Source organism: Lissotriton helveticus, chromosome 9 (assembly GCF_964261635.1).
Source record: "Lissotriton helveticus chromosome 9, aLisHel1.1, whole genome shotgun sequence".
Lineage (NCBI taxonomy): Eukaryota > Metazoa > Chordata > Amphibia > Caudata > Salamandridae > Lissotriton > Lissotriton helveticus.
Window position 1 is genome coordinate 1,134,238,383 of NC_136070.1, and position 15,643 is coordinate 1,134,254,025.

General features: G+C 46.1%; 1 protein-coding gene across 12 annotated transcripts in view; it reads right to left on the minus strand.

Annotated features, from left to right (window-relative positions):
- MAGI1 (membrane associated guanylate kinase, WW and PDZ domain containing 1) overlaps window positions 1-15,643 on the minus strand; it is a 1,290,512-nt gene that overhangs the window by 80,056 nt on the left and 1,194,813 nt on the right. For all 12 annotated transcript variants that reach the window (XM_078661551.1, XM_078661549.1, XM_078661547.1 and 9 more), the window contains one exon: window positions 1,708-1,799. In XM_078661551.1, coding sequence (XP_078517677.1) covers window positions 1,708-1,799 — 92 coding nt within the window. The remainder of the gene's footprint in view (window positions 1-1,707; window positions 1,800-15,643) is intronic.

Below are 15,643 nucleotides of genomic sequence, written 5' to 3' on the forward strand. Positions count from 1 at the left end.
AAACTGTTGGGAAGTGATAATAAACGTAAGAAGAAACAAAGAGAAAGAAGAAAGAGCAAGGAGTAGGGAAAGGGGGATAAGGAGGAGATAAAAATGTGGACAGTGAAGTGACCGAACCCAGAGGAGGCAAGAGCAAGACAAGGCAGAGGAAGAGACGAGGGTGGAGTGAGACCAAGGAAGAGGAAGGAGAATGAGAACAAGGGAAAAAAGTTAGACATTGGCAAGGAGCAAGGTAGAACTAATGAGTGGAGGATGAATGTAGATTAGAAAAGTACTACTGTTCCCAAAATCTATGAAATGATGTAAGATTAAAAAGGGGAACAGAAGTAAAATACCCCAAGAGTGAAAAATGTTGGGTAAAACAGCAAGAATTTACAAAGAGGAACATACGCCAAGTTGGGTTCATCAGCATAATGAATGCCATGGTGAATGAATACAGAAAAACTGGTTCATCAGAAAAAGGTAATTTGAACTGTTTCACCAAGTACATTTTTTCGACAAATTCACATACAAGTATCCAAGGCTATTTACTTTGGCACAGGTCCACTGCTAGTCAACCACAATCAGGTGAAACATTTGAACTCAATGGTCACTAGTGACTGCCTGTGAGGTCATCTCAAAGGAAGGTCCTTATAACGGATACTTACTTGTATGGAACTTCAGGTAGCCTCGAACTCTTACAATAAAGTCAAAGGACTGAAATCTGTGGGCTTTGCCACTTCTGCAAGCCCCATAGCTTTCAACTAAAAGGTTATGATTTTAAGACCTTTACCCTTCAAAATGTGCTCTTTCCACATCAAAAGCTTTATATCGTCCCTCTTGAATGATCAAACTAAAAGAATCGTCTTTAGCTTTCCCCACCACTCTGCTTGCCAGTGCTCAGCATGTTGTGAGTGAAGCTGTATAAATCCAAGAATATCCTACCATTGTGCTACATGAATCATTTGGTATAGCAGGACATGCAAAATATTACTTATTCCACCATTATCTTTTTAATAAACTTCCCTAAGAAAAATAGCTTTGAGTAGAAGGGGACGTGTGACCAGCATGCATCAACCCATGTGTGTACAGGCAAATCTGTGCTTAGTCACCAGCAGCAATTTCAACAAAGAGTACAAGATCAGTAGTGTAGTGCTAGAGCAGAGTCAAAGATTATCTAGATTCCTGGTAGAGGCCAAAATAATTCCCTGTGAAGGGACCCGACCCCTTCTCCAACACTCCCCAACAAATTTGGATGTGATAAATTTGCCCCACCACACTGGAAAGGGATGTAAAAAAAAACGTGGCAGGAAAGTAAAATATGAGAAATTTGTGAATGCTCACAAATGCAATTGTTTGTGGGTGTTCAGATACATACATGGCTATCCATGCCTTGGAATGCTCTAAATCCAACCTCTAGAGCGGAATTGATGGGTACTGAAATCTACGCACCCATAAAAGCATTTAGGCTTGCCAGTAATCCTTTGTGAATAGCCCCAATAAGTCCACTGGGATATTAACGTGGAAGAATCAATCATCCATTTGTGTTGCTTTCATATAAGCTTTCATAAAGCACTGGAATGGCTGCCTGTGTTTGAAGAAACCTTTCACACTGTAAAAGAAATTCAACTGCTTTGTAAATTCACAGTTCATGAGCAGCATTGGTTCTGTTCTGAATTAGCAAAATGACAGATGAAAATAAATGTGTCAACGGCTCAAAACACTCACAGGTTCTCCTGGCTCATTTCCACCAAGAATCCGAAATCCAAATCCAGTTTCTTTCCTCCACAGGCAAATATCTTGTTCTTGATAATCTGGAACTACAGAGAAGACAATTACTTGTGAAATGACAGGGGTACATAATAATCAATATCTCTACCCTTTTACTTTGTTTTATGAACTAGTGCCCACCGTTTTCCAGAAAATGAACATGAGCCACCGGTTTAAAACCTATAAACTAATGAACAATCCCTGTAATAAAACCCGAGAGTATAAACAAAGAAAGAAGGCAACCCAGGAAGGAATGACTGGTCATTATGAAGACTGAAGGAGCAATGGGGGTAATTCACTCCAACAATCACCCAAATGGATAGATATTCTGAATTAAATCAGCGTCCACAGTGACACTGAAATGAAGGGCTGTGAACAAATTGGAAACCAGTGCTCTAGACTATGGTACGAGCATTTGTGACCACAGGTCTTCCCAATTGGCTTACTCAAGGTTCACTTCTGCGACCAAAGCCACACCCCTTGTGAAAGAGACGGATTGAGTTATAACCAATGTAGTTTCACTTTACTCCCAAGAAACTACGTTGGAAAAGAAAAACAACCCGGAATGCTAGTACTGGTACCACTTACATTGGTGCAGCCAGGGGAGGCTTGTCCAAATGCTTGATTTAGGGCAAGTTTTCACAGTTATAACCATGGGACACCAGTTTATTGCTTCGGAAGCTCGTTTATTTAATGAGTTAAATGACTGAGACTGCATGAACATGCCTAAACCATAACCATAAATGATTTTTAGAGCTCGGATATCATCTAATTGCAAGCACTAGGATCATAAATCCATCTCCTCTAATTGCCCGGATACGAATGTTGGCACTCTGAAGTACCAACAGGAACAATAAACCGGAAGGCCTTCATGGATCGCTAACCAAAGAATACTAACAGAGGCGGTGTCAATGGCATCAATCTGCACGCGCTCCCTTTCACACACCTCTGGGTGAAAGATCCTGCTTGGCTTACTCACCATGGGTTTAAATCCACATGCAAAAGAGTTCAGGCCAGGCATGAACAGACACAGCAGAACAGCACATCCTCATTATTAAATAACAAATGTCTTACTAACCTTGCAAGAACCGTGGTATCGGTTTTGCAAGTAATCTTGACTACAATTCAACAAACATTCGGTAATAAAAGGGAATTTGCTTATTTAATTTACTGTGAATTGTAAAACTAATGGATGTCATCAAGTAATAGCATCTAACTATTCTGGGTTCATTTACTATTTACTGGGTTGTAACCATAAGGCATATTACTGGTACTAAAATGCCATTTTGAATAAATGACTGATGGAATGTATTTTATCTGTAAAAATGTATCTTTTGCATCCCATTTATTACCTATGCAAAGTGCTAAAATCATTAGTGAGAGCATACAAGGTTGCATTCCCAAAAAAAGGTAGCCATGTCACTGAATATACGTTCAGTTCATAAAATACGTTATTTAGACCGTACTTAATTAAACAAATGTATATAATTATTCCATTAGAACAATACAGTCTTAAAATAAAACATTCAATTGCCCTTTCTTTATACCAAAAGCTCCAAACTCCATAATTAAATTCATAATAAAAATGTCTGACTCATAATGTAACTACGCAACCTTAATTTATCAAACTTTACGTAATCACTATTAAAAAGAACCCAAGTGAGAAAGTCGCATCTAAAAAATACATCTTGGATTTTAAAAAAAGCTTAAGAGCTTTCTGCCACTCCAAAACGTCATATTTCAGTAAAACAGATTTTAAAACTCTACAACGCTCCCTCTTAAAAAAACAACAATGCAATAAAATAAGCACATTCGAATATTTCATTCCCAGCCCCAGAGGCGGCTCCTCCGCTAAGGCGGAGGAGTGTCTCCCTACTGCCATAAAGCAGCCAAAGAAAGGAAAAAACAAATGATAATAATGGAAAGTTATCATTTTATTTTGTCCTCCTACTGCGGCAGTGAGTGAGGTGACGGATGGAGCGGACCTACAGGGAAGGAGTGGAAGAAGACTCTTGTGTGCAATGATTGTTTGGTCGGCCCTCTCGTGCCACCCAAAACAGTCATTTGTACTTTCTCCCTTTTCCATGCAGGCTGCATTACAGCTGGCATGGAGAACATGCCCACCCCTTCAGCCCCTGGCTGAGCCCCGTATCACGGCGCTCAGACGAAACACAATGCTCCATTGCAGCGTTCTGTTTGGCTTTGGGGTGGGAGCCAGGCTTCCGCTTCCTGTTCCGACCTGGAGTCAGGCACAGGCGAGCAGGAGAGAAGACACGGGACCCGGCGGCAAGGTGAGTGGTGTGTTTTTTTTTTTTTTTTGCCAGGCAGCCCACCCCCACACCAGCGAGTTGTGCTGGCCGCCCCCTGCTTAGCCTACAATTTCAAGGCCATCGGATTCATTTAATCCCATGACCACCTTATTACAGAAATACTGGAGGTTAATCCCAATTCGAAATTTAAAGATTAAAGAATAAACAACGAACACACTTCAGATTTAAATTCTGGTCTATGTTTTAAAAAGTGTTGCAACATCAAAAATACGCCAACTATTAGAACTGCGTACTGAGCTTTTTTCTGTGTACAATTGGGCCAAAAAGAAGCATTTTTCAAATTTGTATCAGATTTAGAAACCGAAGAGCAAGATTAAAAAATGAAATTAACTTTTTTGAAAACTGCTGACATTTTAAATTCAATTTAATTCATCAGAACCATGCATCTTGTTCTTCTAAGGAAATAATTCTCTGACTTATTCAGTTGATGAAAACATGCCATGATACTTATTGCCGATTGTAGATACAAGTTAGCTGTTGCATACATTTAAAATGTGTGTAGTTACCTGGTAATGCAGTTGATAGTTTAACGATTCGACAAAAAGATTATAAAATCATAGAGCATTAAATCAAATGAAAGCTATATTAATGAAAATAATTTATTCTGCAGCTTCTCCAGCCTTCCCTAAACCAGTCTGAACAGACCTACAATTTCCTGCTACTTCTGGGGGTAGTCCAAGTGCTGTGGAGCTCACGTATGTAACTTCTCCTCTGGGAATTACAGATAACCACACTTTAGTATTTCCATGGCGTAAAATGATCACCTTTTTTCAAAGTTTTGCATGTTGGGATAGGGATAACATGCACATCATTCCCTGTGTTCTGATTTGCAAAACTATCTCTCTCTCTCTCGGGTTGGATGTACTATTATTCCATTTGCAAAATGTGGTTGCAAATTACACACCAAATGGAATCGTTTTTTTGAGACGCAAACTATGTATGAATTGGTCAGTTCATAAAATACCGAATCGTGGAGTGTCTCAGAATCATTTGCCTTATTAATATTCATTAGGCAAGTCACAATTTGTGATCCACTGTGATTGGCTGTAATCATAGTGATGATGGCTTCAAGGACAGCAGATCACCAACGATATGACTGCATTCCAAAAACAAACGGGTTTTATTAAAAAAAATAAGCAGCCGATGTTCCATAAAGGAGCCAGTGCTGTTTTAATTTTTTTTAAATCTGTTTAGGAGAACTTCAGGGAGAGGCCCTCACTACAGCCTTCTCCCCAGGAGGCTGCCAACACGATTCTCAAACGGGGGTGGCGCCTCCTTCCCCTCTGCGAGTCAAATACCGCCAGAGCTCAGGGGTTGGTAGCTCCTAATTGGCTTGCAACCACAACTGCGTTCATTAACCACTGATACACTCCTTTCAGTTTCGGAAATAGAGGGTGACCCTTCTTGCCCCCTTCTGGTTATGATTTGGAAAGGATCTTTGAGCCTGAACAAAATTTCTTTTGTACATAAAGAAAAGCCTCCAAGGTCTCAAACCCTGTGAATTTTCAAATTGGAGGGTTTGTGATCGCAAAAGGGATCTGTATTTGAGCGGCCTTGTAGTTTTCGTACTCCCTCCCCCTTCTCCACACACGTACACAAATTCTGCCCGTTTTAACCTGCCAGTTTTTCCATGGAAATACAGCCAGATCTTTGAAAACTAATGCTTATAATTAATCATGCCAACTCGGATGTAAACGCGATGAAGAATTACACAGCAAAAACCTTCACTCCATAGCAAAAGGGTAACTATGGACAAAAGGAAATGGAGATTCTGAAAAACCATACAATGAAGTCATACATGACCCACAATGTGCGACACTGATCATAGTCTAACCTTGTTCAATATGCATTTTGGCAAGCAATTTTAAGCCAGATTTCATTTTTTCAGCTTCTTATCAGTTGGTCTGATAAGTTATCATTGCCTTTCTAATTTGGTCTTCATAGACACATGCACAAATGTAATTATTTAAGAACCATTTGCAGTTCGCTTTTCCAAATCATTCCTATTTTTTCCAACACTCATGGTCTACACCAAATGGGAGATTATTTGAATGATCTGCATTTAACACAGATCAATGCACTGGAAGCATCATTTAGAAAGATGCCATTCTGCTATCAGGTGATGCTGCTAGGGCCAGCTGCTGGATTCAGCTAACATGAATTCATGACAGAACTCTGCATGCATATGCGAGCGGTTCTTACCACTGGTATTTTTCTACATTCCGTACTTAAATTTGTTGTATCTTTTCGGTGCCTATGCACTTCCCTGGAGACTAACTCCCAGGATCCTCCACGCCAAGACCCTCATACATTCCTGAAGCCTTAAAGGCAAGAGCATTGACAGAACGTAGACAGCTTTCTGCTGGATGCACCGGGGACTATACTCGGAGGTGTTCAGCTGAAAGCCATTGATTGAGGCGAAGAGAATTCAATGATCTTTCACTGGTCGCAGCTTGCAGAAAATACCTGCCTTCTTTATGTCAGCGAATTCCATCACAGCAGTGGGAAAGAGTCTGTCCATTCCAGTCAGAATGATAGACTATACCAGCAGCCGCATGCAAAGGAGATACAGTTGCCCAAACGCCATGGGAGCGGAAGTGATGTCATGCTAAATTTGATTGCATCTCCTAGTTTTTCCCCTCTGACCCACTTTTAGCACTTGTGACTCCTAATTGATATCCTAATTGATGCAGACTTCTGTGCTCCTCTCTGGTTGCCTGACTTCCCCTGATCCAAGGTAGCGGTCAGATGGGACATTATTGCGGCCCAGCTCCTCGCCTAGATCTTCTGTCACAGAGGGCTACACGTGTTTCTGCCAAGGTTTGCAGAATGCATCTCAGCTCAGGGGCGCTGGAGCCCTGCATACACAGGGGATAGTGCCTCCTGCATGGCAGACGTAAATGCTCCCTGAATCTTTACTCAAAGATTATAATTTCTTGTTCGAGTGAACACAGGTAGGTTTGTTTAAGCCTGAAAGAAACAGTCTCTAGCCAGAGGTTATGCTGTAGCATTTACCCATTGTTTAGACTGTTGCACCCCTGGAATGCATATAGCCAGGTCTTGCAAAGACCATCAACCTGTAATGTTTAGCAAACGTGTTATCTTCTTTGACACAACCACAATCCTTCTGTATGCTCACATCAAATGCAGAATATGGGTGCCTTGCGAGGTCCACCTGGGTGGCAAGCATGTGACATCACCAGAAATGCAGTTACAAGTAGTGTAGGGAGCTGTGATTTCATTACAGTTATCCCCCCCCCGCAAACGCACTTTCTGCCCCCTATTTAGCTACTGTATGCTGATTTTCGACTCGGACAGTAAACTAAGGCCTACTAACCAGACCTCAGTGCCGGTGCTCATGCACTTAAACAAGGTGTTGTCTAATTGTGCTACAACTGCAAAGGAATTTATCACCCCTTCATGTCCCTAATAAATGATACTCCAGGTACCAGGGAGTCAAGGGTAATAAAGAGGGTCCCCAAGGGCTGCAGCAAATCTTTGCCACCCTAGGGGATCCGCATACAAATTCCACACAGACTGCCGTTGCAGGCTGCGTGACATGATGCAGGCCACGAGTAAAAACAAATAGTTTTCTTACCTGTCGGTGTAGTTTTGCAGCTTGAAGATCTTTCTTGATTCACTATGCTGTGCATTATTCTGCGGTCTTGTGGTTGGGTCCGGATTCGTAGTCTTTTCTTTGTTTTTTTTTGTAGCCCAGGTGGGCGTCGGCGTCACATCCCCTTGGGTGTATTTCCGGTGACGTCGGCATGCTTCCTGCGGAAGCTCCCACTCTTGGGTGCCATCTTCGGGTTCTTTTTTTCCGTGTTTCTTTCGTTTCCGAAGTAATGGCAATGTTCTATGAAGGTGATATTCTACCGCTTTCGTACTTTTAAGTCCTTATATCTCCTTTTTTTTTATCCACCTCTTCTCTCTCCAGCCTCATCTTTCTGGCGGAGGTGGGTGGGTTCGCTAGTGAATCCAGAAAGATCTTCAAGCTGCAAAACTACACCGACGGGTAAGAAAACTATTCGTTTTGCAGCGTGAATCTTTCTGGATTCACTATGCTGTGCATAGATTTTGTAGCGGTTTCTCATCTCTGTGGCGGCTGGGTGGAAGATGAGCGTTGGGTATTGAATATGTGCTGTAGCACCTTCTGTCCAACTTGAGCTTCCTTGTTCATTTGTATATCCACACAGTAGTGCTTCGTGAACGTGTGCACCGAAGCCCATGTTGCCGCCAGGCATATGTCTTGTATGGGTGTGTTAGCCAGGAAGGCTATTGTAGCGCCCTTCTTCCTAGTGGAGTGGGCACGTGTCCCCTCTGCCAGCTCTTGTCCTGCACGCTTGTGGCAGAGTTGAATTGTCTGTGCGATCCATCGTGCAATGGTCTTTTTGGTTACTGCTTTCCCCATGAAGCTGTTGGCGAATGACACAAAGAACTGTTTTGTTTTCCTGTGTCCCTTCGTCCTCTCAATGTAGTGCATGACAGCCCTTCTGGCGTCCAGGGTGTGCAGAGCTCGCTCTGCGCTAGTTGTTGGTTTTTGGAAAAAACTCGGTATCTGTATAGACTGGTTCATGTGAAATTTGGATACCACCTTCGGCATGAAGTGTGGGTCAGTCCTCATTACAACTATCATTGTGTATTTGTATGTAGGGTTCTTGTAGCGTCAGCGCTTGAAGCTCGCTTACTCTGCGCAAGGACGTTATTGCAACCAGGAAAGCTTTTTTCATAGTTAGCATCTTTAGGGAGGCCTTGTGAAGTGGTTCAAAGGGCTCTTTCATGAGTTCCGTTAGGACTATGTTCAAGTTCCATGCGGGTGGCGGCACCCGCTTGGGTGGTGCGATCCTTTTCGCTCCTTCAAGGAATCTCTTCACCACCTGTGATGTGAAGAAACTCCTGCCAGTTTCTCCCCTTGTGTAGGCGACTATCGCTGCCAAGTGAACTCTTAAAGAGGATGAGCTACGGTTCTTCTCCAGCAAGTGCGTCAGGTACTTCAGCACTGTGGAGTCCCTCTTCATTTTATTGTGAAGTCTTTCTTGTCTGCACCATATTGTGAATCTTTTCCATTTCGCAACGTAGCACTTCCGAGTGCTGGGCCTTCTTGCCTCCCGAAGGACCCGCAGGGTGCTTTCTGGCAGTCTCAAATGTGCGAACTCTATGTCGTCAGGAGCCACGCTATTAGGCTCAGGCTCTCTGGCTCTGGATGTAGCACCTCTCCGTTCTGCATGGAGAGTAGGTCTTTCCTCCTGCTGAATCTGTGGGGTGCACACTGTGTCATCTCCATGATCTGCAAGTACCATGTCTGCCTCGCCCACTGTGGTGCGACCAGTATCAGTGTCATGTTGCTCGCTCTGCACTTGCTCAGCACTCTGTGCATCAGTGGTATCGGGGGAAAGGCGTAAGCAAATGTCCTTGACCAATCTATCCATAGGGCATTCCCCAGTGACCCCTCCTCGGGCTGCCTGGATGCGAAGTTTTGGCATTTTGCATTCTGGCGTGTGGCAAACAGGTCCACCGATGGTGACCCCCATCTGTCGAACAGGCACCTTGTCTCCTGAGCATTGAGCTCCCACTCGTGGGATGCCGATGTCTGTCTGCTGAGCCAATCTGCTTGTATGTTGTCCTTCCCTGGTAGGTGTATGGCTAGCAGGTCTATCTTGAGAGGGATGGCCCATCTCCATATCTCCTGCGCCAGCGTTGAAAGCGGGGCTGACTGTGTGCCCCCCTGCTTGTTGATGTAGAACATCGCAGTGGTGTTGTCTGTTTGTATCAACACCTTGTGTTTGTACAGTCTTGTTTGAAAGGCTTTCAGTGCAAGGAAGATGGTCTTCAATTCTAGGTAATTGATGTGCTTTGCCGCATCTGTTGGTGTCCACAGTCCCCTCACCTTGAGCTCCTCCATGTGAGCGCCCCATCCCTTCAGGGATGCGTCTGTGGTGATGGTCACTGTTGGCGTTGGGGGCGTTAGAGGCTTTCCCCTTGTTATGTTCTCCATGGTCCATCATGCCATCTCCTTCTGCACTGTGTGCGTTACAACCACTAGATCCTCCCAACCACCTGTAGCTTGTGACCATTGCTCCTGTAGCCATTCTTGAAAGGGTCTCATGTGGAGTCGTACATTTGGTACCAGGTGGATGCATGATGCCATCATGCCCATGATCTTGCTCGCAGTCCTCACTGTCCGAGCTTGTCCCTTCCGGTAGAGGCGAGTTTCCTTCACCAGCGCCCTCGCCCTCTTCTCGCTGGGGAACACCTTGCCCTGTAAGGTGTTGATCTGTGCTCCCAGGAAGATCTTCACTTGTTCCGGCTCCATTGATGATTTCTTCCAATGGATGGAGAACCCCAGGCTTATGAGCGTGCTCGTCACTGTATGTGCGTGCTGCTTGCATTTCTGGTATGAGTTTGCTTTCACCAGCCAGTCGTCCAGGTAAGGGTATACGTGTATTCCTTGCCTTCGTAGGTGCGCTGCGACTGCTGCGAGGCACTTTGTGAAAACTCTTGGTGCTGATTTTAGTCCGAAGGCCAGTGTCGTGAACTGGTAGTGGCTTTCTCCAATGGTGAACCTGAGCATGTGTTTGTGCTTTCTGTTCATTGGGATGTGCAGGTAGGCGTCTTTGAGGTCTATTGTGACCATGAAGTCCCCGATCTGCAATTGTGGGAGCACCTCTTGCGGGGAGGTCATTTTGAATTTTTGCGTTCTTATGAATTTGTTCAGGAACCGTAAGTCCAGAATGGGTCTCATTGTCTCGTCTACTTTTGGTACCAGGAAGTACGTTGAGTATATTCCTGTGTTTCTTTCCTTGAAGGGTACCCGTTCTATGGCCTGCTTCTGCAGGAGTTCCCTTGCCTCCTCCTGAAGACACTGCAGCTGCTTGCTTGCTAGTGGTTTTCTTTTTGGTTTTCTGCTTGTTGGCCTCCACTCCAACTCTATGCAGTATCCGAATTGGATAATGTTGAGGATCCATTTGTCTGATGTGATTTCTCTCCATTCTTGGAGGTAAAATCTTAATCTTCCTCCCACTGGTGTCATGTGGTCGTAGGTGTCTAGTTTGTCCTGACCCCTCTGTACATGCTGCCCCCTGGGATCTTCTCTGTGGGCGGGCACACGGAGTTTTTTTAAGTCACTTAGAGGCGGGCTGCTGTCCCCCTCTTCTATTCTGTCCCCGTCCATTTCTCCCTCGAAAGGACTGGCCTCTTGGTTGGTACTGCCAGGACTGCTTCTGCTGACCTTGCTGAGCCTGCGAGTCTGCCTGGTGCGTCTGTTGGAAAGCCTGGTGTGATGTACCCGGCTGGTTTCCACCTCTCCCGCCGGGCCTCCGTGACGGGGTGCCCCTTTTGTTGCCTCTGAACTGCAATGCTCCCATGGATCTTGCGGTTTCGTTATCTTTTTTCAGTTGACTGAGCTTTTCATCAACTGTTGTCCCGAAAAGCGTGTTGCCGTTGAACGGTGTGTTCAGGATGCTGTGTTGCACCTCCGGTTTGAAACCTGAGATCCTGAGCCAGGCGTGTCTCCTTTCCGTGACACCCATCATCATGAGCCTGCTGGCGGTGTCTGCCCCCATCCAGGGCCGTCTTAAGGCAAGAATTTGCCGCGTTTTTCCCTTCTTCGACCAGTTTTTCGGCCTTCTGCCTGGCATCCTGGGGCAGGTCCTTCACCAACTGCCCCAGCCCCTCCATGATCTGGTACATGTGCCTGTTTATCAGGGCGTTGGAATTAGCCATGCGCCAGTGGGTCACGGCATTCCGTTCGATCCTTCTGCCCACCAGATCCATCCTTTTGCTCTCCTTATCCGGTGGTGGACCCGAGGTAGTGGGTACGTTAGCCCTCTTCCTTGCTGTGGCCGTGATAATGGAGTCTGCGGAGACCGTGCCCTGAATGTAGGCTGGGTCCTTTGAGGAATGTTTGTACTTCGTCTCTGTTCTGGGAGTTACTGCCTTGCATGTTGCGGGTTCCCTGAATGCTTCCTTCCCCTGAGCCAAGACGCTGTCGAGCATTGGAAGGAACTGGCTCCTTGTTTGTGTTGGGAGCAAAGTCTCTAGAAGGAAGTCTGCTTTCTGCTTCTCTTCGTCGAGCTTGAGCTTAAATGCTGCTGCGGCAGATTGTATCACCGAGTTGTAGGCCCCGATGTCGTCCGGCGGCGAGGGCCTCGAGGGGTATGTGTCGACCACCTCCTCCGGGCTGTCGGTGTCGACATCTATGTAATCTACCTCCTGTAGGTCAGAGGGTGCCGACTCTGCGTCCGTCCTGCTGTCCTCTTTCTCCCCATAGTTGTAACTATCGTAGGGATTGTCGTACTCTTCCTGGTCCTGGTCTTGTTCCTCGGCGACCTCGGCGATCTCTTCTTCCTCCTCGACCACCTCCACCACCGGTGGCTTGGTCTTGTGAGGGATCGTGAAGGCTTTCATCTTAGCGTCGAAATCTTTCTTACGCTGCATGATGTTCTCCATTTCGGCCTCGAGGCGCCTTCTTTTCTTCTCCATCTCGGCCGCGTGTTCCGCGTCGGATGGATCGGCCGTTCTTTTCGGCGGTTGGCTCGGTGCCGTGCCTTTCGGTGTCGAAGTTTGACGTCGAACCGGATTTTGGGTCTCTGGCCGTCGTCGTTAGTTTAGGGTCTTTCTCCCTCGGCGTCGATCGATCCTTTTCGTGGACGATTTTGGTCGTTTTCTGCTGATCAGCAGCTCTCGGCGCCGGGGACTCCTTCTCGGAGGATCCGCTGGGCCTGTGAGTAGTCGCGGACGCCGCCTTTGTTGGCGTCGGCGCTTTCGGGGTCTTCCCCTCGATTTTTCGAGACTCAGAGTCTCTCGGGTTCTTTGGGGCCGAAGAGTCTCCTACCTTATCAGAAGTCTTCGTGTAATCGGTCTACGACCGTGTAGCTGTCGTCTTCGGTGGCAGCGTTGTCTTCTTCCTCGGAGGACATCCCCAGCTCGTAGAGGGATGGCGTCGGGGCCTTCCCCTGCAGGGCGTCGTGTGCTACCCTCTGCCTCTCTCTCACACGAAGGGTCTTCGGGGCGAAGGCGGAGCAGGCGTTGCAGTCCCCGCTTTCGTGATTCACCGGTAGGCAAAGGTTGCATACCAGGAGCTGGTCCTTCTGCGCGTACTTGTGGTGGCAGTTACGGCAGAACTTGAACGGCGTGTTGTCCATCATCGAGCGTCCAGGGCCTCCCTGGTTGCGTGTTCGTCGACGGTCGTCGAGGATCTCGATGAAAAACGCCTTTTCCTTGTTGATTGTTCGTCGATGAAGTTCCCTGGAGTCTTCAGATGACTTCTCCTTGCGTTTTCTGTCTTTTCTTTCTTCTTTCTCCAAAAATGTCTGGAGCCCAAACGGGAACAATCCAGACCCGACCGCGGAAAAAAGAATCTGAAGATGGCACCCAAGAGTGGGAGCTTCCGCAGGAAGCATGCCGACGTCACCGGAAATACACCCAAGGGGGTGTGACGCCGACGCCCACCTGGGCTACAAAAAAAAAAACAAAGAAAAGACTACGAATCCGGACCCAACCACAAGACCGCGGAATAACGCACAGCATAGTGAATCCAGAAAGATTCACGCTGCAAAACAGGATATTACACACTCCTGTGTTTCATGCCAAAGTGACTGCATTTAATATATGTAAGGCACCCCTACAGTAGGCCTTTGAGCCCTAAGGCAGGGTGCATTATATTTTATGTGAGGGCATATCTGCATCTGGTATCTTCAAAGAGACCACCGCCTTTGGAAAATTAGCTATGTAGGAGGTGTGTTATACCACAGGCTGGGCACACCTCTCGGCTGACCAAGTCTGAAGTGAACACCAAATTTAGGATTCTGCCATCTTGCGTGAGGTGGAATTAGGAATTCTGGGACAGGGTGATGCCCACTCCCAAAGGAAGTGGTCATCTAGGGGGTGCAGTGACCCCAGAGTTAAGTAGCCCATTGGCTACTACCACTCACTCCCCTTAACTTCCCTAAATTTAGTATGTAGGGGGCCCCCTGATACCAGGACTTCAGATTCTCGTGGACCAAAAGGAGTGAACAAAGAAGACTGCTGAACCAAGGAGCATGAATGACTTGGTTCCAACCCTGCCAGCCTGCCCGCTGCAACCGACCCTCGTGGAGCAACTGATCTGTTGTGTCGCAGTAGACCATGTCTAGGGACTTCAGGGATAGTGAGGTCCATATCGAGAGTGGCCCAGCTGTCCTGTTTGCCCCTCTGCTGCAGAAGCGAAGACCAAGAGTGAGTCTGTGACCGCTGCCAACCAACGCCTCTAATCACCTATGCACCCATGCTCCAGAGCCTGAATCTAAGGGAGATGACTGTGCCAACAGGGTACCCAGACCCACAAGAGCCAAGCCCATCCTTGAATTTTCCCAGACTGGACTTCCAGTCGCTGCCTGCAGCCTCTTTCTGCAGGGTCCCTCCAACCACAAGTGACTCCAGCACAGGAACCACATGCCAAATGACACCACTGCACCCGAGCCCCACAGCCTGAGGAGAAGTGGACCAAAGGTGTCCTCACATGCCCAAGGACCTCATTTGGATTCCCTCAGAATGGTCTCCCAGTCTCTGCTTGCAGCCTCTTTGTAACCGGACCATTCTCCCATTGAAGTGAATGGGATACCTGATGCTATGATACACCTCTGCACCCGGACGCCCCAGAGCGTGTTAAGGTGACCTGTTGGTGTGGCTTTGGACCATGCCCCATACTCACCTTAAGTCCTGCAGACCAGCCCTGTAAGTAGTTGCTGAGTGCACGAATGCAATACATGTATTTCCTCCATAGGATAACATTACCAATCCAGAAATTGCAGTGTACAGTTTTGAAAACTGTTAAAATTCTTAACTCAAAAAGTACTTACCCGATCCTGATGATCTTGGTATCTAAATTCATATAATAGTATGTGGTATTTTTATAAATTGGAGTCAGATTTCTTTATTGAGTGTGATCTCAATTACTGCCTTCACGTGTGATATAAATGCCTAGCACAATCCTTCGATATGCCTAACTGCTCGTCCACACTACCACAAAAGAGCATTTGGGGTGTCATTTTTGTCTCTGCAATGCCTTTGGGGTTTGCATCGACTCTTTACACAGTGTACCACATTTTGGTCCACTATATAAAGAGCCAGCTTCCATCATCCCCTTTTGTATAGCTTCCTACATGTAGCACTTAGTAAAGTACTAGGCTGGCAGAAAATGGACGATTTAAGATTTTAGGAACTAAACACCACAGTTCCCACAACACTTGTCCTCAGCCATTCACTGTCCAAAGTGACACATTGTCTTTTAGCCGAGATCAATGCTCAACTGATAAGAAGTGATTGAGTGTAGAAAACAACAAAGCTATACTTCCGCCTAGCTTCCCTAGTATCTCCTTCTCAAGACCTTTCCCTAGTCTCTCTCACACCTACTAATTTTCTTTCTACCTCCAGCATTCCTAATCTTAACTATTGGTTCAGTCATCTGTCATCATCCCTATGCCCACTTTAATGCTTGTTCATTTATCACTCAATCAAGACTAATATAGCGCCAACCTGTGAGTGTTTCCAGATGCTAAGGATTTTGCTATGGAGGCTCAGTCAAA